We start from the raw sequence: 22,010 nt of genomic DNA, 5'->3' as shown, positions 1-22,010 counted from the left end.
TAATAAATAAACAAATCTTACCTTTAGCTGACACCGGAATCAAAAAAGCATGTTTGCGTCAGTGAGAGGTCTCACTCGCTCACATTTTGTATTTGTTGAACCTTTGTGGACGAGTTTAAGAGCTAATATGCTAATAATAAAGAAAAATAGTCACGTAAAACTTTACATTACAACAGTTAATGCATCTGGTAACACAAATAAGAAAGTTCCGTAGTACTGTCAATGCTGACCTTGCGTGAATGAAATAACTATAAATGCCACAAGTTGAGACATGTATGGCTTTAGGTGATCTGTAAAAGTATTACTTAAAGTCAGGCCTTTGTGGGACGTCTGACCTTACTACATGACTGATGTGACCTCTCAGATTGTCATCATTTGGGAAAACATCAGCTTTTAACCTTTTTAGGTGGATTACTCTGGCAGCTCGTCACTGTGCTCCTGCATCTCATGGTCAGTTAACGTGTGCACAGGCATGTGTTACTTGTTCAGATGGGTGTTTGTGTGTGAGGAGTGGGCATTGAGCAACGGCTGGCTTGTGTTTTGTGAAAATCACTTGTTAACAGAAATGTAAAAAAAAGACAGACAGACTTTTTGTGTGGGTGTGTGCGCGCGCACAGATGCTACATGTACGTAGCTTGATGCAGAATATAGATTAATGGAGGCTTACCTTGAGGAGGATTCTCTGGTATCTCCTTGTAATTAAAACCCACCTCATAAAGATTATTGACTCCCCGCCGCACAAACCAGCATGCTCACTGGCTTGGCAGAGTTTGCAAAAGGCGTCTTAAAAAATGAAAAACAGCATATTAAGCAGCCCACATTTCGCCATTTATGCAGAACATTTAGATGTGGTTACATTATCGTAATGTGCTATAAAACCTGAATGTGAAATTTGTAATCCACTTTGGAAAATTGCTTTAATAGTCTCTGAAAAAGCTTTTGAGATGTATATGCCAGGTTTATTGTATGCCATAATTTAAAGGTCCTCAATGCAGATTGTAAATATAAATGTATCAGTGGCAGGCCTAAATGGGCACACTGAGATGATTGATGGAATGCTTGAATTTTTGTTGATAACAGAGAGTGTGTCTTCCTTCACTCACTCACCATGTATAAGGTTTTGTGCACATATGGAAGTCTCGTGGGAAGAGAGTTACAATCTCAGTCCAGAGCTGTACATTACCTTCCTCTATTAAACCAAGCCAAGCTGACAGGGTGTAATTCTCTGTTCCATTTGACTGCTTCTATTCAAGGTCAGTGTTTCTATTCCAATTAGGTCTAAATCACAAGTTGCAAGTATCAGGAGCAAAATACTCTGAGGTAGCCTGGCATCGGAATCCCTGCAGGCCCCAAGGTGTGCTATTTCCACTGTAGCAGCAATTGTGTACGTTGTATAAGTGCACCTACAATCACAACCTGGGGACACACTGATGAGTGTGTGAGGTATTCTCACACGTACACCTTGTGGCAAGTTGACACAGAGTGTGTCTGAATATTTGTTCATATTCCCAGCAGGTGGAGAGCTTCTTCTCTGGGGTCAGGTCCCTTGTGTGTCCCAGCTCAGTGAACATCCCAGTCACAGAAGGATTTGGATCCCGCAGGTTGTCCCACTGTCAGACACAAAGGTAAAAAAAAAAAGAAAGACAAAGGACCCTTACTGACTCATGTATAAACGTTGAAGGGTTCACAAAACCATTTTGTAAGGAGTAGCTGGAAAGTTTTTGGAAATAGCAGAGTAATATTGGAAGCTGGCTAGGCAAACATTTTGAGTGTCTAATCAACAATCTAGAAGTCAGACTTCTTCTTAGTACTTTTAGTCTCACTAACACAACTTAATTCAGACCTTTCACTTCAAATATATCCTTTTATAGTTGTTTTGTTAAGTTTGTTTTTTGTATTTTCTTTATTTGCAGGTGTCGGATGTGGCCTCTGGTACCTGGCATATTATGGCGCTTGCTACAAGTAAGTCGACTGTTCATGTTTGGTATATAGTCCCTCTTTGCATACATATGCGTCTTTTTCCTGTATATATCCCGTATATATATTATGCCTTCTTCTTAAAACCCCTCCTCACTCAATTTCTCCACCCTTCAAACCAGAATTTATGAGTGAGGGGAGCATCCTTCATGCACAGTCGGAAGTAACAGCTTGAATTGTATAATATTGTGTGTTTTACACTCTTGATGACTTTTGAGTAGTCAGAGATGAGCTCCACCTCTGGTAGTTGTTTTTCGGAATGTACTGTCTGTTCATGCAGCAGTACATGCTGTGACTAGGGGAGTGTTTGTACTCATGCATGTGTAGCACTTGGACAGATGACACACATGGATGAAACATACATTCCTTTAAAAACAGCCTTAAGACGTGATTTTTAAACTTAGTAATGATTTGTAAACAGCCCAAATAAAAAATCTGACACTTTAAAGCCACATATAATTTCTTAACGCCATCAGTCCCGCACCCAACTTGACACGAGCCGTCATCCGTCACATCACAACTTTCCCTGTATTCTGCACAACCTGTGATCCTTTTAGTTTTCACCACTTTCTACTACATCCCTACTAAACGCTGCTTTGCCTTTAGCTAATCAGGCTGATTGGAGGTGTCCTTTGGCTCACCTGGGGGCTTCCAATCCTATTAGGCCAACCGTCCTGAGCCGAATGCACCCAGCAGCCGCTCGTGTTTGATCACTGGTGCTTAGAGCCCACACTTGTCCTCTTATGTTGGTGTTAAGGCATGAGGGAGGGGAGCGGTAGGGTGGAGTTTGGTTGGTTGGAGGGGGGAGTTCAAATGTGATCTCCTTAACTCTCCAGGGGAGCAGAGGGGAGTTTGGTGCCCCACCTCCTCCACTGACTAACTGGAGCTGGTCTTTAAAGTTCTGATATCAGCTGAAAGGCGGAACAGTGCAAGTTGTTTCCAAGGAAAAGGGAACGACTGAGTGACTAAATACTCTAGTTGGAAGGAGAATAGCCATTATGTCAAGTATTTTTGTCACTTTCACACTGTATTCCTTTTGTGTGTTTTTGTGATCTCAAAACGAAAATCCAACATATTTTTTTCCTCCCTGTCTGTATCTATGCGATGTACCAAGCTAGTCATCCAAACCGCTCCAACTAACATCATTAACCTCTACCTACAAACCAATTCATACTTCTATCAATACTTGCCTGTCTCTGTATCCATGTCCATTTTTTCGATCTCCATCTTCCGTTTTGCTGGAAGTCACATAACCGCGCTACCAAAGGGACCACCTCTCTTTCAGAATCTCTACCATGTCCTCTAATTTCACGTATTATTTTGTCTCTTAACCTTCCTCCACGTGGCTATTATTTTATCTCACCGCGAACCAATCACAATCACCAATCACTGTTGTGACTCTCCTCACTACCCCACCTCCCATCATATCCACCTCCTCCTCTTTCATCTAGCCAAGAGTGCCCAGGAAGAGCCATGTGTTTCCAAAGTGGACTGGATGGGAAATCGAAGAAGGGCTTCTATGTTTATCAAGCCCCAGCTCCGTCACCTTGCTCCTACTTCTGTCTGGAGCCTCCAACAAATTGGTGACAGCAGCAACAAGCTTGGCGCACACTTTCCCCTTTCTGGGGGTTGCACACGTCCACGTAGCATATATATACACACACACACACACACACACACACAGTGTAGCACCTTGGCCCTGTTTGGTTTTATTGCTGGTGTCAGGTGAGGACGTGGAGGTAGAACTGCTGTCTAAAGTCACCCCACAGACACACACACACGCACCATCATTTCCACCCTGCTGAAACCTCAGCTAACAAGACCTGTGAACCACAGTGACAGAGCTCCCAGGCATGTCAGAGTTCCAGTCATTTAATGCCAATATGTCGACCCCAGCTCCTATCCAAAAGGGTCTCTACATGCTCACTGTGACACAATAGGCTTCACAGTATGCCACTGAACATTAGACTCTGGTAGACTACTGGTTCCTCAAGTTAATTCAATTAAAATTACATTACATTTGCTAAAATTATTTTAAATACTGTAATTGTGTTTAGATGATATGTGAGCAACATGCTTCTTGGTGCACTAGCAAGTATTGAGTTATTAAATATTGAGTTGCCCTGAGTCATTACATGTACTTTTGCATGGATTGCTGCCGCAAAACCTGGAGCTCAATACTTATTTTTTTTACCCAGTTCCTTTTCCTTTTTTTGTTGCCGCCATATAAGTAGAGTAAAATGGAGCGTTGATTCGAGTTAGAGCCCTCCACTGCCATGCTTCCTTGAAAATGAACTGCGTAAACAACGCCTGGCCATTGTGTCTAAGCGTTTACAATGATGCCATTTAAGAGACTATTGATCCGCTAGTGCAGGGTCAATCTCTGAATCAATGTTGTGTGTCGGCCCACTCGATGGCTCGTTGACTGTGTGAGTGAATAGCTGGATTGATGAATGGATGGTTGGATTGACAGAGTGATCCAGAGTTGGATTTGTGGACAACCGATTGGGAGGAACATCAGTGTCAGATCCAGCCCAACATGAACTTGTGAGATAAGACAGACAGACAGAATACTTTATTAATCCCTTTGGGATTCCCTCAGGGAAATTGGCTTTTTTCCAGTCATCAAGCTTGTTCTGTGCACAACCAATGTTGCCAAGGGTGCCAGATTTGTCCAAAAGTCATAAGAATTTTACTGTATTTGGCTAGAAACGACACCACCTTAACTATGACAGCCTGTCTGTAAAGTAACACCTTCAAGAGGCATAAGACAAGCAAAACTGATCATTTTAACTTTGCAAAATCTGCTTGGAAACGCATAATCCAACCATTCTGCAGCCGCATACTCGTACAAGTTCCACATCTCGCAGATTGTGATGTTTTAGTATTGAATACTGTAGCTTTGGCCGAGACGTTGAGAGGATGGCGAAAAAGTGAAGGTGGTCGAGCAACATAACTTTATTGTAACAAACAACCTTAGTTATATACCGTATGCACAGCTGTCCCTCATCTTTGCAGAATCGTTGTAATTCAGCCAAGTTGGAGGGTTTTCCAGCCTGAACCTCCTTTTTAAGGTCATGCCACAGCATCTCAATAGGATTCAGCTCAGGACTTTGACCAGGCCACTCCAAAGTCAATACATTGAAAGAGGCATTAGAATTGGAGTTTTATCATTTTTATTTGTTTACTCCACACTTGATTGACCTAGATACACAGTCCTAGACAATGCAACATGAAGAAGTATAGCACAATTTAACCGAAGAGTTATTATTTCAGATGTGGGCGTAAACACACATACATTCACATGAAGCAGTGATTATCAGGGGATGGCAGAGGTCATGCCTCATGACAGAGTGGGTACAGGGAAAGAACTTATTTGAAATTCCGTGAGAGATGTCAATTGTGCCCTCAGTGTATCTCTATGGAAAATTTGTAAATAGATCCTTTGTAAATAGCTCCTCTCTCTGCCAATCACTCTGTCTGCTCTCTGCACCGCAGCATTAAAAATTGATCCTTAGCTGCACTAGGGTGAAATGCTAACATTGCTGCCAAATGACTGATTAAAAAGGAAAACCTTTAATCTTTGCTTAAAAGTGTCTTCTGCCTTGGCATGCCTCTCCCCTGTGCTCTTCTATCTTCCAAGACTGCGAGGGAAGGAGGGGGTCGCGGTTGGGGGGGAAACAGGGTCATGCTTCATGTAGAGTCAGCGCTGTACAGTGATATGGCTCCAGACGTGATGGATTTAACTAAGAGCAGATCTAGGAAGCAACACGCTCTGCTCTCTTCAGAATTTAACCCTAAGCCAAAAGGTTAAAATCGCATTTTAGAGGAGGCAAATGTTTTGGCATTGCTGTTAATGGTGCACAAAAAATAGCTGGATTGTATTGACAAGTGGAAAGAACACCTCAGATTTGCCTCTGAATGCTCTGGACACTCTTGGACAAAAATACCCTATCATGAGTGCCCTTAAGTTTACTTAATCTCACATTCATGTAAATGTATGTACATTTAAGGGAATAGTACACACCAAAACAGCGGCAAGTTATGATTACTGTGATTACCGCAATATGATAGATTATGTTTAACACGTGTCCACCACTTTGTCATGTTCAATACCACCATTTGTATTAGGGATGGAGTTATTATATTATACACTATTGACTTCAACTTGCAACTTTTCACATATACACCATGTCTGAGATTCCTGGATTGCATGTTGATTACTGGCGCATTTGTATTTCAGGGAGCAGCAAGAAGGAAAGAGATTGTGCCCAATCAGAAAGTGATGCTCCGTTCAGAGACCATGTCTGGAGTACCCCACTCACAGAGCACACAATGACAGAAAACACACTGAAGGTAGGATTAAATAAAGAAATACATATTTCTCCCCTTTCTAGTGCTGTGTTCTATATTATCGTTCCTTTATTGACTTACTTATATAGTTTAGATTAATCTGCAACACGTCCATTAACTGGGCAAGTCCTCCCATATTTGCTTTTTCTAATTAATTAATTTTAATGCTTTTATTACCTTTTTCAAGTGGGCTTATATTTTCATTTCATCTGTTTATTTGTACATGTATTAATATGCTGATTTAAGCACAAAAGAGACCATCCACAGTGTTTGATTGATCAAAGTTTGGCGTGTGTATTTAGTGTCAATCACATTTTATCCAGATTGGGGAACTTAACATTGAAAAACACATTTACCATAGTTATGTTTTTCTTGTATATTGTTGTTGCATTTGCTTCAATTGGATTTATTTAAAGACATCAGTCATACGTGTGAAGTGGAATATTGTGCACTGAAGTATAACCTTTAAAGTGTAAAAGTCTTGAATTATGTTCACTTAGAATATATGCAAGGACCTCTAAACTGCAGTGCTCACCCAAGCTCCCGCCCCCCTCCACCATCTCTCTGTCATTCAGGTGTTTACTGTCATTTATACTGAGGGTTTTGTATAATCCTCTCACCACACCTGAGTGCTCCCCACTTCAGTGTCACTGGATTTACTCTCTCCGCTCGTCTCCCTCTGTCTCACTTTGCCTCTGCTCCAGTGCGCAGCCTTTTTCATTTTGCATCACAGCCATTCTTATGCACACGTTGTCATTTTCTTATGTAAATAACCACGGATAAAAAGACACTTAACAGACATTTTAAAATTTACACACGCCGCTCATCGCATATGTTCTCAGTGATTTCATCTGCCTCTCATCAGCCAGTTGTCAACAAGTGTCTTTGCCTGTAGCTATAAATTAGGGGTTGTGATTTAACTCATTGAGACAAAAGAGAGAGACAACGAAACATGAATAAAACAAATGATTTGGAGAAGGTGAAGAAAAGCAAGCAAGGGGATGAGAGGAGGGGAGGGTGAACTGAAGGCAGAAATGGGGCAATATGTATTTCTGCTCTACTTTCACTTGACTAAGGCTTCATTAAGAAGTCTGTTTTCAGAGCATTGCGCACGTGTGTATGCGCATGTGTGCGAACATGCATAGGTTAGAACTGAGATTTTGTCAGTTCATGTGCACAGATGTGCAAATATGTGTACATACTCATAAAAATTACTTCTCTATGCTCAGTGAGAGATAACTCTTAAATTATTTACACCCAAGGCTCTCTAATTGGTATCAAGTTTTTAAATGGGGTCAAATATTGCAGTGCGGTTCCATGAACTTTTTTCCTTTGCCTGAAGTCTGTACTGCTGCATCAAGCTGTACATGCTACATGCTGCTGTTTCATGTTACATGCACCACCAAGCATTATAGTATCATTTGGAAAATAGATAAAGCTGCAATGGTGCTGATATGTCAAATGCTGCTTCTCATTCGTATTAGCCATTCTGTAAGAGAGCTGATGTGTCATAAACATCAAAGGGAAGTGCACACATACACACTCACATAGCCTTTGGCAATGCACAGAGCTGGTGTTAAGATTTAAGCTCCCTAATAAGACCAATTAGAAGTATACTGTGTGCTCGTGAAGGCAACTTAAAGAGAGCATATAACATTTTTCTCATAGGAAACAATGTAAATCTAATTAATGTGTTTCAGACACCCAAAAACACAAAATATGTTTAATATGGAACTATTATATTTTTACATGCAAACTCAAATGCACATAAATGACGAATGAAATGAATAAATGAACATTTAATATATTAATGCTCCTTGTTGACAAAGATGATGATGAGGTGGCAACAAGAGGAGGAAAGACTTCTTTCTTTAATTTCTTGTAAATTAATCTTGGGTTATACTTGTGTACAATAAAACAGCGCCAGGACGAAAAGGCACAGTCGCAGGAGTAAAATATGCACGAGTGACCGAATACGTTCTTGTGTAGGACCTGAAGGTTGATGACTAAAATGCAAACAAAGCTTTGAACGTTTTTGAGCATTTTTAAGCAAGACAGAATGTGAGAAATTGTTCTTGCCTATCTGAGAAGAATTTATAAGTGTTTTAAGTGTATGGAGAGTGGGTTTACGGTCTTAAAACATCAGGGGGAAAAAAATGAAGTTGGCTACTTTGTGGATTTCACTTATTGCAGGCTATTTTAGGAACTCATCCTCCATGATAAATGAGAGAACACTGTACCACAAGATTGAACTTGTTGAAGGGTAAAAAGGTTTTTTTGTGTATTGTATGCCTGAGACAATGTACTGAAGCAAAATGTTTGTGTTCAAAAACTACTAAATACGAATACAGTTCACTGATGCTTTATTTTCAGGCAATTGTACAAGGGAAAAGGAAAATATATTCACTTTATCCTCGTAGGGCTTCAGACAGGTTGGCCTTGAAGAAAGAAAAAAAGAAGATGAAGAAGAGGGAGGTGAAAGAGAGAGGGCAAATTCTGAAGAAGCACTCAAAGATCCAGCAAAGGTCCATGCTTCAGCATTCAACAGGGCCAGGTCTGTGACAACAGACAGCAGGCACTCAATGATTCAATCTGGGTTGTGGAAGGCAAATGGTGGGACAGTGGCACTGTCTGACGAAGAAAGGTGGAAAGAGCAGTACAAAAAAAGAAGAAGCAAAGATGTAGTCTTCACGACAATACATCCTTTACCAACATCTTTGGAAGACCGCGACCTGCTGTGCACCAGCATACTGCCAAGGCTGCAGCCAAGACAGCAGGAGGCTTATTCTGAGGCTGGAAAGGTCAGTGATGATGTCATTAGTTTAACCATCATCCCGCTCTCCCACCACTCTTATACCTGTGCAAACTTCAACATAGTAACTGCTCAAAATATGCCAGTCTTGTACTTGATAAACATAATGTACTTGCAGTGCTATAGTTTACCTTCTAATGGTTGCAGGCTCATGCATAGATTGTCACTTTTGCAAGAAACTCCCCCAAATATATATTTTGTCCAATTGATTACTACTAAATTCTACTTGAAAAGAAAATCATGACACTCAAGGGCAATGGGATTCACCAAGCAAACAGTGAAATTTCAAATGGCTCACTCATCCGTCTGAAACTACATTTGTTATACTTCTTAATGTCTGTTTTAAAATGATTTTGTGCATCTGGAGGCAGTATTCAATCACTTTGATAGGATTAAATAAGCAAGTGTGTATGAACTGTTTGGCAGGCTTACTCAAGTCATACTGACTTCAGTTTGCTTATTCGTGATTCAGAGAAAATACAGCTAAAAGTAACACAACATTAGAGACATTAATAGCAAGATGCTGGCTGCTGTTGGCCTTCCAAAGACTGTTTACAATGTTATCATGAAGATCTTCCAAGAGATTGGTAGAATGTTCTGTAATATACTGTAGTGCCTGTATGAGTGTTTTCACCCAAATCCAGAACTTGGACCATGCTTCACATTGTTTAATTCATTCATTTTCTGTATGTCTTTGTCTTTTCAGGAAAGGAAAAAACGTCTGTCAACAATCCAAAAATCTGGAAGTGATAACTGCATTTTGTCCCAAGTTGTCATGGGTCCCATACTCAAACCCCAACCGAGACCTCCAGGGAGATGTGCGGGTTTTAAGGATGGGAATGTGGCCTCCTGCCACGGTTCAAGCATGAGATTACACCGTAGCCTCAAGTCTCCAGTTCATAGCTCCTCCCTGCTTCACCGCCTTGAAGACCAAGTTCTTGTCCATCCAGTGCCGCTTGTTGAGGACTCTCTTTCTTAAACCTCCTCAAGGTTGTGCAGATGAGGACTTTATCATGCTACTTCTCACAAGCGGTCAGTGCACATGATTCATGCCCAATTCACTTCCAGTTTTTTTAAGTTATGTAAGGGCACTTTATGCATAGAGTTGACTGCGTTCTTTACAAAAACTCAACAATTCCCCCCTTGTGCAAGCATGAAGCCACAATGACGAGTACAAACCCTCTTCAACCGGAAAAAACCTTGAGCAGAACCAGATTCAGGCTCGGCAGCCATCCAACAGTGACTCTGTAAAGATGATGTCATTTCAGTTCTGAAGCTTTGCCGTATGTCATATTGTGTGTACTATTTGATATTAGGATATATAATTGTGATCCAACAATAACCTCCTAAACAAAACCAAAATTTTCTCGTAAATGAGAAAACTGAAAATGAGCACAGAGACACTCTAAAACCAATGGTTGATCAGGTCTGTACCGATGTGGCAAATGGTTTAAAAATATGTGTACCCGCTTCCTGAATTCTCATTTTTGCATATCGAACAAATTTAAATATTAGACAATGCCAACACAATTGAACACAGAATGCACTCTTTAAATTAAAGTTTTTCTTATTAAAGGAGAAAAGGTCCATACCTACATGGCCTTGTGTGAAAAAGGGATTGACCCCTAAACCTAATAACTGGTTGGGTCACCCTTAGCAGCAACAACTGCAGTCAAGCATCTGCGATAACTTGTCTCTTACAGTGCTGTTGAGGAATTTTGGCCTTCTCATCAATTCTGTCACATTGGAGGGTTTTCAAGAATGAAGCGCCTTTTTAAGGTCATGCCACAGCATCTCAGTAGTATTCTGGTCAGGACTTTGACTAGGTCACTCTAGGTCTACTAGGCCACCAAACATTTCTTTAACCATTCAGGGATGGACTTGCTGGTGTGTTTTGAATCATTGTCCTGCTGCAGAACCCCAGTTTGTTTCTGCTTGAGGTCACACACAGACGGAACTTCATACTACCACCACCATATTTTACTGTTGGTATGATGTTTTTTTTACACCAGATGTAATTGGACACACACCTTCCAAAAACCTTTGTCTTGTCACACCGTCAGGATCATCAAGATGTTTTCTGGTAAAGTTTAGGCTTGTCTAAATGTCAATGTCTTTCTTATGGTGCAGTCATGAACACTGATTTTAACTGAGACAAGTGAGGTATGCAGTTATTTGGATGTTGTTGTGGTGTCTTTTATGACCTCTGGGATGAGTCGTCGCTGTGCGCTTTGGTTGGCCAGTCACTCCTGAGAAGGTTCACCACTATTTTGTGTTTTCGCCATTTGTAGGTAATGGCCCTCACTGTGGTTTGCTGATCCCAAAGCTTTGAAAATGGCTATATAACCGCTTACAGACTGATACATTGCAATTAATCCAAGTTTAGTTATGTTTTAATGGAGGACCAATCACTTGCACACAAGGCCACTTTGGTTTGTATTTTTCTTTGTCTCTTAATAATAAAAGGTTTCATTAAAAACTTAATGTTGTGTTCAGTTGTGTTGTCATTGACTAGTATTTAAATTTCCTTGAGGATCTGAAAAATTTAAGTATGACAAATGTGCAAAAAAATCTAACACTTTTTCACGCCGTTTACCATTCTCCTAGTCATTAACAATTGTGACCTTTGGCCTCATCTTGAAGCAGATTTATCATTCAAACTGTGACTGTGGGAGCCACTGAGTGTTGGACTCACCACGTTCAAATGACTAATTTCCCCCTCCATACAGACGAACAGCGCTGACGTGATTGTAATGCTTACAGTATGATGTTTATTAAAAACATAACCCGCAAGCCTTGACTCCCACAGATCTTGGCTCATATTGAGACACTTCACGGGGAAGTGCCTCCAAGGCTGCAGATCTCCACGGCAGAATCATATGTTCATGGTACTATGACTCTTCCTACTGCCTGGTGATTGATTTGTTTCAAGCACAAGAATGTATGTGATGATGATGTTCTACATAAAACACATGGATCATACAAAAAATGTTTGGAAAGCAACAACGTGTAAAGTAAATGTCATGTGATATCAATCTTTGGCCGCTTAATTCAGTAGATTTTATTTCTGTTTTTTGGTCAAAGTCCTCATAAATGGTTGCATGGAGATGTCTTACTGGGTTTCAGTGTAATACTGTACACCTTAATAAAACCTATTCCTCAAAACCAAATGTCGGAGCAAACTATGAGATGGGAACGACAATGGCTAATTATTAGTTTTACTCTTTTCTTGCTTGGCAGAATAAACTCAGTTTCTCAGAAGAGTCACATTGCTCCTTTTTCAGACAGTTCTTGTTCTGCTTCATGACTGTAGTGCAAAGTTGTGGAACAGGTACTTGTAAATTTGTCCTCTGCATTAAACCATTCCTGGGGAAGTTTTAAAAAAATGCCATCCAACTTGCTATAAAAGCCCATCTTGCTGATTTATGTGGGTCATTTTGTTTCTTTTCAAACTTGAGTTGCCTTCAGGTTTGCAGATTCAGCTAATACATTTGAATGTATTACTTTATTCATTCATTCATTCATTTTCTACTGCTTTTCCAAGCAACCATTCACACTCACATTCATACCTATGGACAATTTGGAGTTGCCAATTAACCTAGCATGTTTTTGGAATGTGGTAGGAAACCGGAGTATCCGGAGAAAACCCATGCATGCACAGGGAGAACATGCAAACTCCACACAGAGATGGCCGAGGGTGGAATTGAACCCTGGTCTCCTAGCTGTGAGGTCTGCACCCTAACCACTCATATTGCTAGAGAAAATTGCTTTCTTTTTTAGAAAAATATATTGTGGGATATATTACTCAGGAGCATTACACAAGATAACTGAGATTTAGATGTGCCTTGACTGAGTTGTAAATAGTACATAACACAGAGGCATTTGCCCTCACTCCTCCTACCCATTGTCTCTTAGTTTGTTTTGGTGTGTGAGTGACTGTAGGTTCTGTGTATCATGTTCGCGGCCTGCATGGAGGTATCCTGCCAATCGATTCAAGGTGAGAACTGTCGATTTAACACTCTGAGCTCTGCTCTAAACCTAACCCCAGGGTGATTCAACCCACCTCTTGCGCACACTTACACACACACCTGTCATCAATCAATATCTCCACCGTTGCCTCTATTGATCCTCCTCCATTCATTCGTTTTCCCTCCCATGCAACAACATCAGGGCTAAGACTATGTTGATGCAGATTTTATTTCTGACAGATTTATAGTAAAACCCAAGTTATTATTTAACTCTTCCGGCTGCAGTGCGATCGTTGATTTAGCACCTTTGGATGGGGGATGAGTTACAGCTGATGTGTACAGTCTGCCTGGGCTCGAGCGGTAGGCAACTCGGTTCATAACTCAGCCGCCAAATGTGTAGTTAGTCAATCACTTGATCTGTAATCACAAATGCTGCCAGAAATTACATGAGTGATGAGCTGTAATAAAAGCACTTACTTTTCCTGCTCTGTCTCTTAAGTGTTATTGGCAGACCCCTCTCTCCCAGGAGGCCGTGGCTGTGAGACAAAATCTCGATATAAACCGCCTCATTGGTCCCTGCCTCACACTTGCTTGATCTCTCCTCTCTTTCTGCTGTACTGTATGCGTGTATATGAGACTAACTGTGCTACAGTCTAATGCAAATTTCTTTCTTGCTTTCCTCCCTCCGTCCTTGGATGGCCTTGCTTTGGGATAAATGATCTTCACTTGAGTAGAGACAGCCATCCGGGCCTCAATCATTTATAATTTGTATTGTCTGCAGAGGTGCAAGGAAACACAATTCACTCTGGATGATGCTATTTACACAGACTCTGCACTTGTAATCGGCCCGTAAAATGGATCACATATTCCAAATCTGACATGTTCTTTTTAAATTCCAAATTTCCTAACATGTCATGCCAGTTCCGCATGTCGAAGAGTCAACCTCGTGGGGCAGCTAATCAAAGATCTCACAACCATGACAAACCTCTCGCTCTCACCCGTGTAGCCTATGGCAGGACGTTCCATGCAACACTTTTATTGACACAGACCACTGTAATAATTACACAGTCTTGCATGCACTATTGATTAGGTCTATTGACAAAATCATATTTTACTGGAGAGGTCTGATGATTTGATGCATGGTAGCATAAATCTCTCCTCACAAGCAGCTGCATTGGAGCTCCGACTGCCAAGTGATTGATGCCCCCACAGATAAGCACAACCACTTCTGTCTTTTCCATCGGATGCTTGAACGCAGCAGTAATAGTCACAGGTTAAAGACAGACAGAAGACAGGATTGTAATGATATCCATAACTTGGGTCTATCCATACAAATAAATGATCATGGTGGATGACAAGTGCTTTCCAGGCCAGCTCATATGATGTGATATATAAGCTTTGGGTGTTTATGGAGTCACTGCGCCATCTTATCATTTGTATTGTCAGCCAGGGCTGAATCTGCATGGTGGTAATAGATTGTGATGTGGTTCAAATGTCCTGTAATGAATACCAAATAGAGATAAATGTGAGGTATTGTGCAAAACTTTTGCTGTACAGAAGTGCGTTGTAGATCTGTTGGTTTTGCAATTAGAGAGCCCAGGGATAGCGGGATGGTTTAATACAGTAGCTGATGTGGGGAATAGTCGTGGCTATTGAAATGGCAGGGATGTTTTGTCATTACATTTTCGAAGAACATTTTATGAAAAGAAAAAGACTGTATTTTATTCAAACTGCACTTGTTCCGGTGACACAGAATGGCAATTTCTCCCAACCAATTTGGCCGTGATAGTTAGAGTTTGGGCATTTTGTGTTCATCAAATGTAACGTCCGACAAAATAACATGCCAGCTTTTTACAAATTACATGGAAATAGTTTTCACATGAAGTTTAGAATTTAAAAACCAAACTAAGAGGAAACCAAACAAAAAAGATCAGCAAATGTACATGTACTAGTTGGGTTTTGTAGTGCATTATAACCTTTTGATCTCACAGTGGGAAACCATACCATGCAATAAGGAGAAAGAATTTACAACTTTTGAAAGGGAAAAAAGCAGGCCTTGATGCTTTAGGTAAAAAAGCAGCGTATTAGACCGTGTTTCCACTTTGGCATGCATTTCAATACAATGTTTTCTTTTGGACTTTTCTGGCTCGATTCAAAACCTCTTGGGGGTACTTTGAAAAAGCCCACGGTACAGTAGTGACGGCTGTTTTTCACATTTGTTGTTGGTCAAAAAGACATGGGAAACATTTGAGTTCAAGGGGCCTGCAAAACTCAAAAAGCCGGGATATAGAGTTGAATTGCTGGCCGGGTCAAGACCTCCCCAGAGCGGCTACTTATGCACAATGCTGGACAGCCTGTCTGTCTTCAATGTACAGAGGACAGAGGAGAGGAAATTGATGGTAATCAGAAATGATTTGTTTTATTATTAGAAAACCTGCTCGAACCCTGAGCTCTTTTTTGAGAAGGAAGCTAGAAACTCAATACTCAGAGTGAAGTATTCATGCTCATGCTAAACATCCAATCATAAGATATAACCTACAACTCACAACAACTCACTTCACATAAAGCTAAAACTGTGCAAAAACAAACTTAACAATCTAAAGTGATAACTAGGGATGAGCGAGTACACCACTGTCTGTATCTGTTGACTCATCAAGTTATCTGTATTAGTATTTGTACTCTGAGTGGGTGGGGCATAAACCGGAAGTTGGTGTGACTTAACCTGAAATGGATTTGAGTTGATCAGAAGTTGCTATATGTATTGTTTGATATTCAGCTATTGTGTATGTGTGTAAGTGATCCATTATTTATATATATTATAATGATTTCATATACAGTATATGAGCTGTGTGAAGTTGGTGATGCGTGCAAACAGCTATAAACAATGAACATAAACGATAAACAATAATGTGTCAGCCTTGCTGACTGCATTTCTCTCTGCACCACGTTCAGTATTACAAGCAGTTGTCCAAATGACTTTATATCACCAGCCAAACCCCCCGAAACAAGCAGACAAAAAACACACTGTGCACACTTGTGCATATTTGTATTTTTGTATTATTGAGCTCCTGAGACATAAACTAACAAACCTTTAGTCACATTTACACGCACATTACCCAATGTTGTAGATATAATAGGAGTAAATAAGCCATTTAAGACATAAATAAGACGCATGCTTGTGTCTGTTGGTAATAATGTGTTCCCTAGGGGAACTGAGTGGCAAGCTGACAGGATGTTAGGAGTTCAGAGTTGAGTTTTAGCTTGGCATGGGTTACTCCAGCAATGGCAGCTGGAGTTTTTATGAAGGATTATTTTCCCTGGTGTAAGAGATAAGTCAAGCCTATAATAAAAGATCAGGCCTGGTGCTTGTATCTCACCCAACATTGCTGACATTGTTGACACCTAGTGACCAATGTAAAATATTACATATTTACGACACCGTGGAATGCATCTTCTGAATGCCTTATCCACTATATGGTTTTGTTTATATAGCCATTTTTATGCTTAAAAATGCTTCATTTCGGCAAAATACGTAAAATTTGCTTCAACATGCATATTTTTTACTAATAGTCTGTATTCAACCATAAAACAGCATGCTTTAATGGAAGGGGAAACATGGGTGGGAAATGCAGGGATATTTAAACTCTATACTTTTGGACAAATTTCAAATTTAAATTTCAAATTTCAGGGACGTTGCGGGCATTGGACATTAGTTCCAAGGTCGCATTTAATTTGGTTGACTTTGTGTGAATTGGTGCGATTGCAACATTGCAAAATCCTTGAGGGTCTGATTATGCTAAGAAAATGACAATGCTTTGTAATAGAAGGTACTGTGATGAAACAGTCAGTTTGTTTCTTTTTTCGACATTCCAGCTTGTCTCTGCATTCACATCATACATATGCAATGCACACAAAACATATACAATACCAGTACTGAATACTGTAGTTTAATTTTAGTTTAATTTAAGTCTTTTCATTCATTCAATTTTCCTTTAGCATCTTCATGATTAATTGATGACTTGCTTGCATATGGTTGATAGTGTATGGAATCTATTCATGGTGCGTGGCACATAACTAAAAGCAGACTTTCAACATATAGCTACAGTTGTAGTGCAGCTGTTTGAAATGCTAATACTGAACAATACAGCCAGTGTGTTCCCAAGAGCTTGAGCGAGAACGCAGAGCAAGAAAAAAGACCGTTTTTAATCTAAGCAGGAAGCCTACACTGGCGATTCACTGTGACACTGTGATGGATATGAGTGAGTAGTGTATTTACCGAGGCTGACAGGATAGGAGAAAGACAGTGTTTTCTTCCCATCCATGTACTTATCTACTTCCATAAATCACTGCCAATGGGATGCATTCTAAATGTGGATGAGCAAATGTTGTATGGCTCAGAGTCAGGCAAATTTACTTTGACCTTTACATTTGGCTTTGGTCACAGGTGCTAAATACATACCCTGACCTTCCATGACCTTGGCCTATTCATATTAGTCACAAAGCTTGATGCTTGCACAGTGTGTACTGTAGACATGAAGCACAAAAACTGTCTTGTACTGAACACAAACAAATCAGTCCGTGCCATAATTGGAGAGTCCATCTGGAGTGCCCTGTGTGATGTATTGTCATTAAAAATACAAAATGAATGAGACGATATTTCCTCTCTTCTCGTCTCATTGGTCTATGTCTTTGTTGCTCTGATTCCATTATCCCCTGCCCAACGGCGCTCTGTGATGCCTATGTCCGTGCTAACCTTTGACTCCAGCCAGTGCTTGCAAGGTTTTGCACTTTGCCCTCGCCCATTTGACCTGTCTGAAATATACCTTTATAATTGCCCCTGTCACTATCAAAAGCACATATATGCGGGTAAAGGTTGTAGGGGGGCTGATGTCTGCCCTGTAACCTTTTGGCCTCTTGTTCATCCATTCTGCGAGGAGCCAGCACAGCAGGCCTCCTGCCATCACCCACAGTCCCATACTGTATTAGTCTGCACGTCAGCATTATTGATGGTGCTTTGGAAATATTTGATTGGTCAGTCACAACCTTTGACTGGGGCAAAGCAAACACACACACACACACACACATATATATATATATATATATATATCCACAAAACCATCAAAGTCCTCATCTTCTGTATCTGCATTGAAACGCTGAGGCAATTTCGCCATCAAACATGCATCATTGTCAGAGGTCAGTCTCCTTGTCTCCAGTACATACATACATATTATGTACTGGATTATGAGGCATTCAATCCCACATTGGTGACTCAGTCTTGTGGTGTTATTGATGAACTGCACAAGTCCGACTGTGTTCATAACGTGCCTTCGTAATGTGCCTGTTAACCTGCTTTCAACTACCACGCAGAGGTCACTATTCCCCAATTCTGTCGCCCTGTTATGAAGTCATCACCAATTGACTCTGTAGTTCTTTGTTAATTAACACCATTACTGCTTTTTTTTTATTAAGTACAGGTGCAAAATTACCCCCATGGTTTCAAAGAAAGTGCCATCACTTTGATAAAGAAAGTGAGAAACACTGTTGAGTTCTGAAAATAACTTGTAGCAAAGGTACTGTCTGTGCGTCTCTTTCTCTCTCTAGTTGTCAACAACAAGAGTTTTCAGTCAATGTTAAATGTTTGTTTATCCTTTCATTCATCAATTATATGCCCTTTGTGTTGTTTTTTGCATGTACAACTGCAATTGTTTTATTTTTGTTAATATTTTTGGGTGTCTGGAACAGATTAATTGGATTTACATTGTTTCCTATGGGAAATATTGTTTCAGTTTTTGTCCAATTCTTTTTTAGACAGATCCTTTGGAACGGATTAATAACAAAAACCGAAATAACACAGTATTACAGTCCACTGAGTGCTGTAAAGAATCATACATTAATACAATTAGTACATCAAAAACATTTTTTTCTTTGCATTGTGCATTTTTTTTGCAGTCTAATTGTATCAACATTCCTCAGTGGATTGTGTGACTGGATTGTGAATTTTTACTTCAAGCTGTGCTACAGCTGTGATGCCATGGCATTGCTCAAACATAATAGCACCTACCATGTCATAGTCCTCAATTCAGTTCTTTCGTGGATATTTCAACTTAACCACCATTGATGACAACTTTTCCTGTCTGTAAGCACATGTATTTTTCATGCTGGGTGTGTGATAGAAAGGCAGCGAATATATCTCAGCTGAAACTTGCAACCTTCTTCTTAGTGTTTTTGTAGAGCATTTTAACAAGAGTCATGATGTTACCATGTACCCTGGTTTACAATGGGCTATGTTTCAACACTGATATCTGATACTAGAATACCCCGCAGGGCAGCCACAGCAAATCGACAATGGATTAATGGATCTGGTCCTACTCATAAATCTCTTTTGGATTGGAAAGCGTTTGAGGACAGTCTGCCTGTAGTGGTGTGCTTAATGTTACCGGCAACTTGCATTTCCCATCGTTCAAAGTAGTGACAGGCTAGTAAAGATGTGGTAGCATCTTATGTCTGTGTTAAATCAGCGATTGTCAGGAATGTTGGATTGTTAGCTTACCATGCTGTGAGCCATAACACCATTGATTCATTGGTACATATTAGTCCAGAAATTGCTTTTGCAGAGCTCCTTAACGCACTGTGCAATAACATGCAAAAAAGTGTTGTCCAGACATGCCCTTATTCATCAGCATCAATACATCCCTTCAACCTCCTGTGCTTAGGCCTTGCCATAGATCACAGTGGTTAACGGTTACCTCGTTCCTGTAGGTGTGTAGGGAATAGCACTAACCACTTCCATTACTGGAGAGGACCGTTTGACCACCCCACCCCTGACAGTGCTGTCATTACCCATCCATTGTGAGGCCTGAGAGGAATGGGTAAGTACGATAGACTTATGGCTCAGTTGGAGAGGCCGTATGGTCTCTTCCGGTTTAGGGGTAGAAGAGAGACAACAATGTTGAAGCAGACACCACGGGTGAATGGAGGGGCCCCTCTTTACCCCATTTCCACCATACCAACCCCTGACGTGTGCGTGAGTAGAGTGCATGCTGCAGGATAGGGAGGGTCATTTGGTGCTATTTTTACAAGAAATGGGTTGATTTGTCTTAAGCCATTACCGTCTATTACAGCTGCAAGACTTGGTGGAAAAGGTGGGAAACGGCAGACGCTGGCATTCTGCCTAAAGAGAAATCAATGAAACAAATTAATCCTTCGCAGGCTGCGGTGACACAGTAATCCATCATTCAGGGGGCGCTTTTACGCACTGAATCAGTGAGTGAGGCAGGAGGATGGAGGGACGGGGGGGTCGGAAACGGGGGGCTGGGTGCTTGTTGGTTGAAAAGGGGTGGGATAAAGTGGGACCGGTGCCCTGAGGGATGAGGGCAGACATCCACGCTCCAAAACACAGCTGGAACCGTGGGTGGTGGCAGAGAATCAAGGAGCTTTGAGCGCCCTTTTTTTTTTAAACGTCTTTCTGATGCCTGTGGACATAGAGAAGAGGAAGCAAAGCAAGGGACATAAACATGAGAATCTGCTAATGGCGTCATGGCTATAACTTACAGATTTGCCTATGCCTCTCTCCCATTTGTCTGTCGTTAACTTCCTGTTTCAACTCCAAGCTGATTGCTGACACTTAGTGTGTTTGCAGTGCTTAATCATTTATTTACACTGCACATGTATAGGCAGGAAGCTGACCATTAATGCTAAGACAATGCTTGAAAGTGAAACTAGGGAAGAATGCAGACCATAAAGCCACCAAGTGGTACCATTCAGTTCAACGGGGTATGGTACTGTTTGGACCACAATTGTATTTCCTCCTTTTTCACTCAGTGGCAACATCAGCTATGTAAAAGGCGTAACATTGTAGCAGGGTGACAGTGTACCAGAGGAAGAAGACATGCAACCTAAAATGTCTGAGAAAACAACAAAAAATTGCTAAAGCAAAAAGAATAGCCATAATCTGCACCATTGTTCAGCACATTTGAGCTCAGATCCATCTGTGCTTTTGCATCATGTGATCAGCCACCCTGAGAGGAAACATTCTTGACCGGGTCAAGATCCATGTTCAGCCATGTGTAGCCACCAATGGCTCCCGCAGCAGCAGACATTAAATGATATACCACAATTCAGATAGAGGAGAGGGAACAAAACACACAGGCGTGTTATGTAAATTATGTTTTTATTTGTGTTGCAATGCCTTTTAGTGCAATTACATAATTACAGACGCATATTCAAGCATCAGATACAGACTTCTGTTTGTCCTGTGAGTGTTTTTGTTTTCATAGGTGAAGCTTTGAAAGGAAGGGGGTTGACATTTAGCCAATCAAAGAAAATCAACCAAAAGCCATGTCATCATAATATAGGTTTAGCCACTTACCTTAACTAGCTTCCTAGTGAAGAACAACATATTTAGAGTGTTCAGTAGTCACAGGTGGTTGCACTCTTTTGGTGGCTTTTTAGAAAATTAGAGGAAAAACGTGACAAGGAAGATAAGCAGAGGGAGAGAGGAGGAGGTACTGAATGTGCGGGGAACTAAAGAGGAAGAAAGGATGAGGTTGACATCAGGCGAAGACGGGACAGCCGGGACGAGTGGTAAAAGGAGAGAGAATGGTCAGGGATGGAACAGAGAGGCCTGTGAAGGATGGGGGAGGGGGCTGTTGTGGTGGTGAAGGATGATGTGTAAGGATAGAAAAATGTGGGGATATTGCAGAAGAGTGGATGGTGTGAGGGAGGCAGAGTGAGAAATGTTGCCGGAAATGCTAGAGCCAGCAGTGTGTGTAAAAATCACACTGAAACATTTCTCATCCTTGACATCACTGACAAGCTTTTCACACACACAATCACATAGTGTGCTTGGCCGTAATATCCCAGTCTCTTACACAGCCCCCTCAAACTCTTTGAAATCATGT

At 40.9% G+C, this 22,010-nt stretch overlaps 1 protein-coding gene across 1 annotated transcript; it reads left to right on the top strand.

The window, feature by feature from the left end:
* Positions 1 to 1,917: 1,917 nt before the first annotated feature.
* LOC144898231 (uncharacterized) lies at positions 1,918 to 10,540 on the top strand. Its single transcript, XM_078789304.1, has 4 exons — positions 1,918 to 1,962; positions 6,221 to 6,333; positions 8,751 to 9,131; positions 9,849 to 10,540. Exons 1-4 carry the CDS (start codon positions 1,947 to 1,949, stop codon positions 10,119 to 10,121), a joined length of 783 nt encoding a protein of 260 aa, XP_078645430.1. The 5' UTR covers positions 1,918 to 1,946; the 3' UTR covers positions 10,122 to 10,540.
* The last annotated feature ends 11,470 nt before the right edge of the window (positions 10,541 to 22,010 follow it).

This window comes from Doryrhamphus excisus, linkage group LG3 (assembly GCF_037039965.1).
Source record: "Doryrhamphus excisus strain RoL-2023G ecotype Guam linkage group LG3, RoL_Dexc_Guam_v1.1, whole genome shotgun sequence".
Taxonomy (NCBI): domain Eukaryota; kingdom Metazoa; phylum Chordata; class Actinopteri; order Syngnathiformes; family Syngnathidae; genus Doryrhamphus; species Doryrhamphus excisus.
Note: the sequence above shows the minus strand (reverse complement) of the source record. Positions and strands in the feature narration are given on the sequence as shown.